Source organism: Colletotrichum chrysophilum, assembly GCF_026319265.1.
Source record: "Colletotrichum chrysophilum strain AFK26 chromosome Unknown scaffold_13, whole genome shotgun sequence".
Lineage (NCBI taxonomy): Eukaryota > Fungi > Ascomycota > Sordariomycetes > Glomerellales > Glomerellaceae > Colletotrichum > Colletotrichum chrysophilum.
Genome location: NW_026517300.1, coordinates 204,210 through 216,491, shown reverse-complemented (window position 1 = coordinate 216,491; position 12,282 = coordinate 204,210). Strand labels below are relative to the sequence as shown.

General features: G+C 57.3%; 5 protein-coding genes across 5 annotated transcripts; 2 read left to right on the top strand and 3 right to left on the bottom strand.

Annotated features, from left to right (window-relative positions):
* Positions 1-1,211: 1,211 nt before the first annotated feature.
* On the bottom strand, positions 1,212-2,981 carry COL26b_002589 (uncharacterized protein; the record flags this gene model as incomplete). The annotated part of the gene is made up of 1 exon (XM_053175504.1): positions 1,212-2,981. One exon carries the CDS (start codon positions 2,979-2,981, stop codon positions 1,212-1,214), a length of 1,770 nt encoding a protein of 589 aa, XP_053040508.1.
* An 869-nt stretch (positions 2,982-3,850) lies between these two features.
* Positions 3,851-4,932, top strand: COL26b_002588 (uncharacterized protein; the record flags this gene model as incomplete). The annotated part of the gene is made up of 3 exons (XM_053175503.1): positions 3,851-3,991; positions 4,112-4,864; positions 4,924-4,932. The coding sequence occupies 3 exons, from the start codon at positions 3,851-3,853 to the stop codon at positions 4,930-4,932; spliced, it is 903 nt and encodes a 300-aa protein (XP_053040507.1).
* Positions 4,933-5,275: 343 nt separating this feature from the next.
* Positions 5,276-6,640, bottom strand: CYS12 (Cysteine synthase 2; the record flags this gene model as incomplete). Its single annotated transcript, XM_053175502.1, has 1 exon — positions 5,276-6,640. One exon carries the CDS (start codon positions 6,638-6,640, stop codon positions 5,276-5,278), a length of 1,365 nt encoding a protein of 454 aa, XP_053040506.1.
* Positions 6,641-7,108: 468 nt separating this feature from the next.
* On the top strand, positions 7,109-8,716 carry COL26b_002586 (uncharacterized protein; the record flags this gene model as incomplete). The annotated part of the gene is made up of 2 exons (XM_053175501.1): positions 7,109-8,449; positions 8,507-8,716. 2 exons carry the CDS (start codon positions 7,109-7,111, stop codon positions 8,714-8,716), a joined length of 1,551 nt encoding a protein of 516 aa, XP_053040505.1.
* A 268-nt stretch (positions 8,717-8,984) lies between these two features.
* Positions 8,985-12,048, bottom strand: ALA1 (Alanine--tRNA ligase; the record flags this gene model as incomplete). Its single annotated transcript, XM_053175500.1, has 3 exons — positions 8,985-9,161; positions 9,214-11,825; positions 11,970-12,048. 3 exons carry the CDS (start codon positions 12,046-12,048, stop codon positions 8,985-8,987), a joined length of 2,868 nt encoding a protein of 955 aa, XP_053040504.1.
* Between the last annotated feature and the right edge of the window lie 234 nt (positions 12,049-12,282).

Here is a 12,282-nt window from a genome sequence, read left to right as displayed (position 1 = left end):
GACGGAAGACCCTCGTAGGTCAACCCTAGAGCCGACACAAGAAGAGCAGGAAGATCCAGATCGACCTTCAAGTCAGCCAGGCGGTCAGGAGCCTACTCAACCCATATCACGACCGCCTCAAGCTTCACCGGCAGCACATCACGGTCTTCGAGGCAAACGTCGGAAGTCGGGTGGCCTGCGCCTCCATATGCCCGGTTCGGACGACACCAAGCAGACCCATTCAAAGCCGGAAGGACGTAAGAGTCCCTCCGCCTTGGCACGGGCTCGGATGCGGGCATTGGCGGGTACGCCGCTCGACGACCCCGACGGGCGCAACCCAATATGTAAGCGTTTGCCAATCTATCGAGTTGAATGATCATTGCTAACTAGTACTCAAGGGAAGCGCTACGTCGTCAAGGTCTTTCCAGGGTTTTCATGACCCGCACTTTCGAAGCATTTCAAAACTCGGGGTTGCATGGTGCACAGGCGTTTTATTGGTCAGGCAGACAGGACTGCTTCAGTGTCTTTTTAAGGGAACATGACGAAACACGATACAGCCTAACGACAGTCTCTCCCCGGCGGCTGCCCCACCACTCTGGGTGACGAGGAGACTGATTCATTTCTCACGACGACGATTAGACTCGGCAGGCTCGGCACAGCCTTTTAGCGTTTTACAATTTTGGGACGGATTTTTTCTCGAAGGGGGTTTTCTCAAGAAGGCCTCCTCATCTTTGGACTGGATATACCCTACAGGGAAAGGACATGCATCAACGGCGGGGTCGGCGGATGCCATGCGTGATATTAAAAGTTTAGTATTTAGTGATGAATGCCGACAGCTGCACGGCGAGTAAGGGAATACGGCAGACAGTTCAGGCCTTGCTATTTCTTCCAGCGGCCTGGAACGAGCGAGTCGCATCCTGAATGAAAGATTACCATTTTAAACTTCCAAGACCAAAAACAGAGTTCCATCTATTGCTTGGTGAAAAGACACGACTTCAGTCATGGTATCGTTGCTATTGTTGTTTCATCCGAATCTAAAGCAATGCCGTCCCTCATCCAATGTACTTTGCTCGCTTCTATCCGAACGCCCGCTCATCTCAAAAACACGTTTACTTGCGCAGAGGAAACTATATCCTAAACTTTCACCATGTCATGTCTTGGCTTTTCCTTGGCTCTTCTTGGCATTCTCCTTGGCAACGCTCTTCTCCGGTACCTCAAATTCGACCTCATCATCATGAGCGGGCACGACCTTCGATGAGCTTGTCGTCTTCTTTCGTGCCGCCTCTCGCCAGCGCCTCCCGGATTCGATCGTTTTCGGCGGCGCGGATGCGTTGCCTGGCCTCCTCCAGCCGCTCGACGCCGCGATCAATCGTCTCGATGTGCACCGTCAGGGGGATGCCGGTGGGCGAGTCGCGGACGAGCTCGGGGGCGGCGACGCGATCGCGGAGGTCGCCCAGGCCAGCCTGTATCTTCTCGAGGTCGACGATGAGGGCCGAGATCTGCGCCACGGCTGTGAGACGCTGGCGGTCTACCTGGCGGAGCAGTGAGAGCTGCGAGTTGAGATTGTGGAGGCGCTTGTTGTTGGCGCCGACGAGTGTCCAGATGGTCCAGAGGACCTCGTCTCTGCGGGATTTGACCGAGTTTGAGGAGCGCGTGACGACCTCGTAGATCTGGTTCAGGCTCTCCTCGGCTTTTGAGAGCAGTAGGAGGACGCCCTGCGCTTCGACTATGAGTCCGGCAATGCGGTCTGACACGAGAGCCGTGTGTTCGATATACTTGTCCAACAGCGTACGCTCCGAGAAGGGCGTCACAGTCGGAGTAAATGGGTAAAAGAGCCAGTTCGTCCATTGGGATACGAGAGAGACGTCGGCGTTTTCCGCGGTAGACAGTGTATCCAGGTATCGGGATGTCCAGCGGTTGATGGATATTACCGAGTCCACGGCAGATCCAACATGGACGTTGAACTTTTGCAGGTCGGCAGCCGTCAGGCGCGCCGTATCAACGTACTCGTTGAACTCGTGCACGAGCTCTTCTCGCTGCGGGAGTTCCGAGTATCGCACCATGGTGCGAAGGTCGCGTATTGATGATTCAGAGCGCTTCATCTCCATGGGCAATGAGACGCCATCAGCGCTGCGTTCCAGGACCTGCTCGAACTGCGACTGGACGTTCATGAGGTCGTCAAACTCGACGTTTGCGGACTCGGCATCTTGCGTCTTGCCGTTCAGTGGCCCGGGGGAAGGGCAGAACGGGAGATCTAGATATGCAGCTCCCGGGATGCGGCAAAGCGGGGAGAGAGATGTTGATATTGACTTCGTCACCATGTTCTGAAGCACCATGGATGCGCCGAAGAAGAGCCATACTGCCAGACACAGAGCCAAGGGCTTTTGGACGTACCCAAGGGCCATACCGATGATGTTGAATACCCAGGCCAATATGTTGAAGAGGGCATTCGGGAGGCTCTCAGATAGTCTCTCGGAAACCGCCCGCGGCTGTCCAACTGGGACTTCGTAGTAACCACGGCCCCTTCTCGGATCCCCACGTCGAGATTTGACAGGACTTTCACCACTCGCTTGCCGGATCGCACGACGGCGCACGTCCTGTAGCTGGTAGGAATCGTCGCCGGGACGGATGGTCCTCGAGGACCGGCCGCTGCTGTTTCGGGGACTGGTGCCTGAGCCGGAACTCATGTGGACGGAGGGCATGTAAAACTCAGGATCCGGGGTCCGGCTGGTGTCGTGGCGAACGGTAGGCTGGAACGGAGAGCGGAGGATTACCCGTTCATCATCCGCCTTATTCATAAAGTCCTGAACGCTATGGTGCGACTCTTGGGAAGCGCCGAAGCTGAAAGACTGCGAAGGAAGTTGGGACGGGTCAGTTGATTGAAAACCATCGTCGTCTTCGAGATCGTTGAGTATAGACGTGTCGAAGCTGTCGTTTTCGCCGCCTTCAATCAGGCGCCAGGAGCTCTCCACGGGAAGCTCCTGCTCGCGTCGCGAAGGCATCGCGTTGGCAGATAAGGTTGATAGGGCTTGAGGGATGACAGACAGGCCTCAGCCTAAGAAATATTGTGTATATATAGTATTGGCAAGAGTAAAGATGTCCATGGGCGACCCGACCCGTCGTTCAAGAAAGCGCTGAGCGTATATGCCCTGGAAACGCGTTGACCGCGTCCAGTGGCGAGATAGATACAAAGTTCGCGAAATGCGACCGCCTCGGTATATATGTAGTTGGGAAGAGAGAATATGATTGTTCTGGAGACTTGCTAGTGAGTCATAAGACGGGAGCTAATAACAGGGGTTTCGACAACGGTTCTGGGCAAAATAGGCAGACAAAGGACGATCTATAACAATGAGATGTAAAGATGAAGTTCACAGACATTCACAACAGACGTCCCGGTCTGGCGTCATAGGATCCAGCAGGCGCCCCTTGCATGGCAGCTGTTGTTTGGGGGCAAGGTAGCTTTTAGTGGGTAGCTTCCTCCACTGAATCCGCTGTATTGGCAGCAGCAGGGACCATGTGGCAGCGTGACTCGACAATGATAAAGCTTCGCTTCCCCTGGTCAGGTCACATGGACCAGGCGATAACAGATGGTGCATCACCCCGCGGCAGCACATCCTCCCCAAAGTCCGGACCACCACCTGTCCGGTGAAACATAGAGCCGAATCCGGGGAACGTTGCACACGACGGGACCTCACCACCCAGCTGCCCCACTTAGCCTCCGGCGCGATTGATGCCAAACGTCTTTTTGAGGTCAGGAACTTAGCCTCACCTTCCAAAACCTCGCTTTCCATAAACCCACCAGCCTGTTGCGTGCACACCATCAACAAACACCCCAATCCACCCGAAACAAACGCGCGCACAATCGCCCACCATGACGATGGATCAGCGCGAGCTTGAGTCGAGCATCAAGCAGCTCAACAAGACCGTTCAGGCCAACGATCCGCCTTCTTCGGCCTTGGCTCTTCTTGAGCGCCTCAAGAAGGAGGCCGCTCCTACCGAGGAGATGCTTCGAGTACGTCATCATCACATTCTTAAAAAAAATCGCCCATCCGATTTTTTTTTCTCTCTCATTATTTCGCGATAAGATGAAAGCAAGTATTTGTCGCTTGGGAAGGAATTAACAATCGCCCAGGCCACCCGCGCTGGTGTCTTCGTCGGCAAGCTTCGGTCGAACTCGAACAAGGATATCGCCCGCGCCGCGACCGAGTTGGTTCACAAGTGGAAGAAGCTCGTTGAGGCGGAGAAGCAGGGCAAGCTCAAGAAGCAATCTTCCCCTGCCGCGCCCTCCCCCACGACCGCGAGCGCCCCGAAGCCTTCGTCCTCCGGCAGCTCCAAGGAGCCCTTCAAGGGCAACGCCGAGAACCGCCGTGCCAAGGAAGATGGCGCCGACACCAAGCGCACTGGCGACAGCGTTCGCGACGCCTGCATCGAGCTCCTTTACAACGGCCTCGCCTACCGCTCCACAGCATCTGTCGCTGACGTCCTCGCTAAGGCTGTCGCTGTCGAGGCTGCCGCTTTCTCCCACTTCAAGGGTGTCGGCGCTCCTTACAAGGAGAAGGTCAGATCTCTGTTCTCCAACCTCAAGGTCAAGACCAACAAGGAGCTTGGTGTGAATGTTATGGAGGGCAAGATCACTCCCGATCGCTTCGTCGCGATGACGCAGGAGGAGCTCAAGTCTGCCGAGCAGCGCAAGAAGGAGAACTTGCTCCAAGAGGAGAACATGAAGAAGGCGCAGGTTCCCATGGCGGAGAAGAGTATCAGTGATGCTCTGACTTGCGGCAAGTGCAAGCAGAAGAAGGTCAGCTACAGTCAAGCGCAGACGCGCAGTGCTGATGAGCCTATGACCACCTTCTGTGAATGCACTGTCTGTGGTAACCGCTGGAAGGTAAGCCTTATTCCTTGGCTGTTATGTTTCGTGCGGACACCGACTAACAATGCCTCCAGTTTTCTTAAGCCGGTAACCGTAGCTGCTGAGGTTTCGATTCTTTTTTATCCACTTGACGGCGTGTTTTCGCGTATACCCCGTTACTGAGCACGGGCGGTCTTGCATTTGGCACTCGGAAAGTGCGGTTCGGTTGGTTCGGAGTTGGGGATGAGGAAATGTGGCCTCCTTTTTCATTGCTTTAAGCCGTTCTTACGCCCCGGAAACAAAAGCTTGGGCAATCATTCTTGCTTCTTACGGTGTGCTCATATCGAGGGGATTTGCACTCTAGAGGAGGGTTTCGATAGATTCATCTTAAGACTACTAAGAATCATCGAGTCGTCGTCTCATTGGCATTGATCATATACACATTCTTCATTTCTTTGCGGGATCGATCTTGAGAGCGGAGAACAAATCAGCCGAGTGTTCGTCCTGCTCGAGACCCATTTCCGCCACATGCTTCCAAAACTTGCTGAGATGCCTGGTGCCCGAGTCGCAGAGGATGGTGACGACCTGGCTCCCCTCGGGCAACCGCGAAGCCGCAACGCACGCCGCGGCGCAGTTGACAGCGCTGCTGCTGCCGACGAAGATGCCGTCGTTCTCCACCAACCACCGCGCCATGCGACACGCCTGCTCATCCGTGATCTTGATCGCGTCGTCAACCAACTCCCGTCCGGCCTCGAAATTCTCCGTGATGCGGTTGATTCCAATGCCCTCCACAATCGTGTCGACCTGCTGCCTGCGCCGCGTGCCCTCCTTCTCCGTGTTGGAGTACATGACGCCGTGGCGGATCTTGTTGTAGAGCCCGCTGCCCTGGGGATCCGCCAGGATGACCTGCAGCCCCGGCACCTTGGCCTCTTCCTTCAGGTACTTGGCGACGCCCGCAATGGTGCCACCCGTCCCCGCGCCGGCCACGAAGGCATCGAGCCTGCCGCCGGTCTGGTATACGATCTCCGGTCCCGTGGTGGCGAGGTGCGCGGCAAAGTTGTGAGGACTCTCGAACTGGTCCGCGAAGAATCCGACGCTGCCATCGCCTGCCCTGGCGGCATGCTCGGCCGCGCGCCGCCGGGCGAGGTTGACAAAGTGTTCCGGCGATGCGATGGGGGCGGGCGGCACGCGCTCGACCGTCGCGCCGAGGTGGCGGAGCAGGTCGACCTTTTCCATGGCCATGTCGTTGGGCATGCAGATGTGCGCGCGGTATCCCTTTGAGCGTGCGAGCGTCGCCAGCGAGATACCCGTGCTGCCGACTGTTCCCTCGTAGATGGTGTCCCCGCGCCCAGGAACAAGCAGGCCGGAAGCCTCCCCGGCCTCGATCATGGACAGCGCAACACGGTCCTTGGGCGTGTTTCCCGCGGCGTTGAGAAATTCGGCCTTGGCGAGAATCGTGCGTCCTGTGGCCTCACTTAGAGATCGGATCTTGATGAGCGGCGTGTTCCCGATGGCCCCCGCGACGCCCTCGGCGATGAGGGGCGGGTTCCATGCGCCGAGCGCCGCGGCGTCCGCATCCGATCCCGATTCATGATCCTCCAGCTGCACCGGCGGTCCCCAAAAAGCACTGCTTCGTCTAGAGGGATCCGTAGATGAGCCGCCGGTTTCCCTCCTTCGTGTGCGGCGGCGCTGGTAGCGGCGCTCGAGATCCGGGTAAAAGTCCTTGAAGCCCAACGTGACGAGTATGCCGGCCGTAAAGGCGAGCGCCAGGGCGGCAGAGCCGTAGGCTTTTGGGTGATTGCTTAGAGACATGTTGTCTGCGTCATGTGTCTTGCTCCATTGTCTGCCGCAACAACCTTTCTTGTGTTCTCTCTCTCTCTTTCGAGATGTGTGTTGTTGCGGTCTCGGAGCTGGCGAGTCACTGGTCAAAAAACAAACAGGCGGTCGCGTGCGCATGAATTTTGACCATCTCCCACTACAGGGGACTAGCCCGCTAAAATGTGATGTCATTTAAGCTCTATTGGACCCCTGCTCTCAGCCTCAATCTGCAGTTCCAGGCGACTCAGAGCTGGTGCCCTGGCTGAAGCCTGCCACACACTATCGGCGGATTAACAGCTGCCCCGTCCAACAGGGAGCTCGGGCCATGTCCCGAACACTGAACCCCCCATGCCAAATGAGGAGCCGACGATTTGCGATTTTGGGCAGTTTGTTGACCTCTTCCTACGGCCCGCGAGCTGGAAACGCCCGTCTCACCGCCGCAAATCTCCCTTCACCTCCGGGATGGACTCTCCTCTCGTCACTCGTCTCTTCCGCGAGCTCTTCCGCCGCCCAGCATGTCAATCCCGCAGGCAATGCACCACCGCCGCCGCCGCCGCCGCCGGCTCTCTGCCGACCCTCCGTCACAACACCCAGAATGCCGCCGCCGCAGCACAACCACAACAGCAACGGCGGCATTACGCCGTCAAGACGTCCCAACCTAGAGGCGAGCGGACAAACGAGTCCAAATGGCAGCAGCGCACATCCCTCTTCCCCAGCGACCGCACCGAAGAATTCGATACGTATCCGACCCTGACCTCCGCCGAACTGGCCGCCCGCTCCACCCGCCCGCGCAAGGTCAAGATGCTCACCCGCGACTTCATCGAGGACAGCCTGTACAACCCGGCGTACGGATACTTCTCCAAACAAGCCGTTATCTTCTCCCCCGGCCAGCCCTTCGACTTCCCCGCCTTCAAGGACGAGCCGCAGTTCTACCGCGAGCTGGGCAGGAGGTACACCGAGTTCGAGGACGACCTCGACGAGCGCGAGGGCGTCAACGACGCCCGGCCGCTGTGGCACACCCCCACGGAGCTGTTCCGGCCGTACTACGGCGAGGCCATCGCGCGGTACCTCGTGTCCAACTACCGCCTGACGACGTACCCCTACCACGACCTCATCATCTACGAGATGGGCGCCGGCCGCGGCACGCTGATGCTCAACATCCTCGACTACATCCGCGACCTCGACCCGCAGGTGTACGCCCGCACGCAGTACCGCATCATCGAGATCTCGCCGGCCCTGGCGTCGCTGCAGAAGCACCACCTGCTGTCCACCGCCGACTCGAGGGGCCACGCTTCAAAGGTGGAGATCATCAACAAGTCCATCTTCTCATGGTCGGAGAGAGTCCCCTCGCCGTGCTTCTTCGTAGCCATGGAGGTCTTTGACAACTTCTCCCACGACTGCGTGCGTTACGACCTGGCGACCGAAGAGCCGCTGCAGGGCTCCGTCCTGGTCGACGGCGACAATGACTTTTACGAGTTCTACTCCCCGGACCTGGACCCCGTCCTCGCCCGCCTCCTCCGCGTGCGCGACGCCGCCACGGGCGGCCGGTACCCAACACCGTACCCGGCGAACCGTCTTCTGCGCAACCTAAAGTCCCGCATGCCTCTGATGCCCAACCTCTCGGAGGCGGAGTACGTGCCCACCCGGCTGATGCAGTTCTTCGACGTGCTGGAGAAGTACTTCCCGGCGCATCGTCTTGTGACGAGCGATTTCCACTCCCTCCCGGACGCCATTCCGGGTCTCAACGCGCCTGTTGTCCAGACTCGTTACGAGCGGAAGACGGTGCCCGTCACGACGCCTTTGGTAAGCTCTGAGAACGAGAGCGCTGATGGTAGCTGGGACTATGCTAACCAATCGCAGGTTCACCAGGGCTACTTTGACATCATGTTCCCCACAGACTTCCATGTCATGGAGACCGTGTACCAGGCCATCACGGGTAAGCTCACGAGACTCATGTCGCACGGCGACTTCATGAAGCGCTGGGCGTTCCTCGAAGACACCCAAACGCGCAGCGGGGAGAATCCCCTTCTGAGCTACTACCAGAACGCCAGTGTTCTCGTCACTGTATAAACAACGACCTTGTATAGAGAAAAAGGACATATACCCCGTGGGCCGTGGAAACTCTCTGCGATGGCACATTTAACCTTTTTCATCTTGATGCCGTAAACGTGTGTGAGAGGAACTGCTTTTGATATCTCTTCAAACTACTCCTGTGTGCCCTTACGGGTTCACAACATAACCTTTCCACCCATATGCCTTATCCGTCTAGTTCCTGAACAAAAGTGAATTGGTTGCCGACATGCGCCCATGGCATGCAGCGGGAATATTTTCATCACGCTCAGATGTTGAGCTTCTCCTTGAGCCACCTCTCAGCGGTGGCAACAGCCTCATCGATGTTCTCCGCATTGGTACCCTGTCCCTGGCGGACGGGCTCCTTACCGCCGGACTTGCCTCCAATAACTCCGCTCACCTGGGTAGCCCATTGCTCAGCAGTCACACCCTGGGATGAAAGGTGCTATTACTTGAATTAGCCCGGTGCTCATAGAAGAAGCATATGGTCAACTTACCGTTCCAACATAGACACCGTGGGCGACCGCGCCCTCGTCCTTGCTACCGCCAAACAGGTAGACAGAGCGCTCCTTGTCCTTGGACTGGAAGTGCTTGACAACTTCACCAATAGCCTTGGCGTTGGCGGAAATGGGGAGCTGACCAACGAACCACTTCGAGTCCTTGTTCTTGTCGAAGTGGCCAACGACGGTGTCCAGGGCAGTCTTGGCCTCGGCCTTCTGACGCTTCTTCTGCTCATCCGTGACGGCCTTGACGATCTTCTCAAAGCGCTTCTTGATGTCTTCCTTGGTGAGGGTGGAGATGGTCAGCTGGTTCAGGGCGTGCTGCGTGGTCTTGATCTCCTGCTCCTTGCCGGGGCCGAAGGGCAGGGCCTCAAGGGCATCCAGCTTCTTGGAGAACTCAACAGCCTCGCGCTGGACCTGGTGAGCAGCGTCGCCGGTGTAGGCGATGATGCGGCGGATACCCTTGGCAATACCGCTCTCCTCGACGATGACGAGGTCCTTGATGAGACCAGTCGACTCAACGTGGGTTCCACCACAGAACTCGACACTGTACTTGCGCCACTCTGGGTTCTTGGGGTTCGCGAGCATGGTGTCAACGTCGACACCAACGGAGACGACGCGGACAGGGTTGGGGTAGGTCTCGCCGAAGACAGCGCGGACACCCTCGATGCCGCGGGCAAGGTCGAGGTCGACCTCCTTGGCGTAGACTTTGCCGTTTTGCTTGATGTAGGTGTTGGAAAACTCCTCAATCTTCTTGAGCTCGGGGATCGTCACTCCAGTCTTGTGCGAGAAGTCGAAACGCAGCTTCTCGTTGTCGACCAAAGATCCCTTCTGGTTAATGTCATCGCCGAGCACCTCACGCAAAGAGTGGTTCAAAACGTGAGTACCGGTGTGGTTGTTGCGGATAGGAGATCTCCTCAGCTCGTCGTACTCGCAGATAACCTCATCACCGGAGGACAGAGCGCCGTACTCGAGGTAACCGTTGTGGACGATGTACCCTCCAAAGTTTTGAACGTCAAGAACCTTGAACTCGGCAACATCGTCAATGACGATGCGGCCAGTGTCAGCAACCTGGCCACCGGACTCGGCGTAGAAGTTCGTCTTGTCGAGAAGCAGACCCAATGGGGTCTTCTCAGCGAGGTCCTTGGTGGACTTGACGAAACCCTTGCCATCGTAGATGACCTGCACCTTGCTCTTGGCATCGCCCTTGCCGAACTTTGCCTCATCGTCTGTCCTGGCGACGTTGAGCTCCTTCTCGAGCTCAGCAATCTGGTGGACGTTGAGCTTGGCGAACGTCTGAACAGCGCTCTTGACGACCTTGCTAGCCTCGCGGGCCTTCTCCTGGGCCTCCTTTACCTCATCCTCGTCAATCTCGAGCTGACGCTCCTCAGCCATGAGCTTGGTCAGATCAACAGGGAAACCGAAAGTGTCGTACAACCTCCATACGACAGCACCGGAGAGCTTCTTCTCGCCCTTCTTGAGAGCTTCCTTGGCATACTTCTCGAACTGGGCCTCGCCACGGTCCAGAGTACGGGCGAAGGCCTCCTCTTCCTCGTCGAGGATCTCCTTGATGTCCTGCTGCTTCTTGACAATCTCGGGGAACTGCTCACCCATCTGCTCAACGAGCGCAGGGAGAATCTTGGAGAAGAAGGAGCCAATCTCGGCGTTGAAGTACTTGCGGGCATATCTGACACCACGGCGGAGGACTCTGCGGACGACGTATCCACGGCCATCGTTGTTGGGAACAGCACCGTCAGACATGGAGAAGGTGAGGAGACGAATGTGGTCGGCAATGACACGGTAAGCAGTGTCAATGCCGTCAGTATCGTCAGCGCCGTACTTGTCGGTGTACGGCCTAGCACCAGTAACCTCCTCTATCCTCTTGAACAGGGGGGTGAAGATGTCGGTGGCGTAGTTGGAGACGGTGTTCTGGAGAGCAGAGACGAGACGCTCGAAGCCCATACCAGTGTCAACGTGCTTAGCGGGGAGGGACTTCAAGCTCTTGTCGGCCTGGCGGTCAAACTGGATGAAAACGTTGTTCCAGACCTCCACAACCATAGGGTCGTCCATGTTGACCAAGCTCGCAGCGTTGCGGCCGCCAATCTTGTCGTAGTGAATCTCACTGCAAGGACCGCAAGGGCCCTGGTCGCCCATCTCCCAGAAGTTGTCCTTCATGTTACCGGGCAGGATGTGATCTTCGGGGACACCGACAGACAGCCACAGGTTCTTCGCCTCCAGATCCGGCTCAAGACCCATGGCAGGGTTGCCCTCGAAGTAGGTGACGTACAGACGAGCAGGATCGAGTCCGTAGACCTTGGTGAGAAGCTCCCAGGACATCTCAATTGCCTCCTTCTTGAAGTAGTCGCCAAAAGACCAGTTGCCTAACATCTCGAAGAAAGTGTGGTGGTAGCTGTCCTTGCCGACATCGTCAAGGTCGTTGTGCTTGCCGCCGGCGCGAATGCACTTCTGAGAGTCGGCCGCACGCTTCAGAGTGTACATGGGATCGGCCTTGGAGATCGTTCCGAGGAAAATGGGCTTGAATTGGTTCATGCCCGCATTGGTGAAGAGCAAGGTGGGGTCATTGTGAGGGACGACGGAGGAGGAGGGCACTGCAGCGATAACGGCGGAGGTTAGCTGATTGAACTTGTACAATCACAAGGATGCAACGGAGGAAGAGGCATTGCATGATCAGCGCAGACATGTGCGCGATGCAGCATCATGGTGTTGTTGGTGGGAGTGTGGTGATATCGTACCAATGGTGTGGCCCCTCTTCTCGAAGAAGTCGAAGAAAGTCTTGCGCACGACGGCGCCGGGCCACTGCTGCTCAGCCATGGTTGCAGTAGAGGAAGTCGGGGAAGAAGAAAAGCGCCTCTGCCAGGGGAAAACCCTCGATGCGATTAGTCCAGACGGAGGCGTGACGGTGTTCGTCTGGAATCTGACCGGCGTTCTCTTGCGAAGATTGGCGGTGGTGGAGGGAGTGGTGGGAGAAGGCGAAATATCAGGGTCGCCGGCGCGGCGGGTGTGACTCTTGTTGCGGGACGAGCTTGTTAGTGCTGCAGCTGGTGC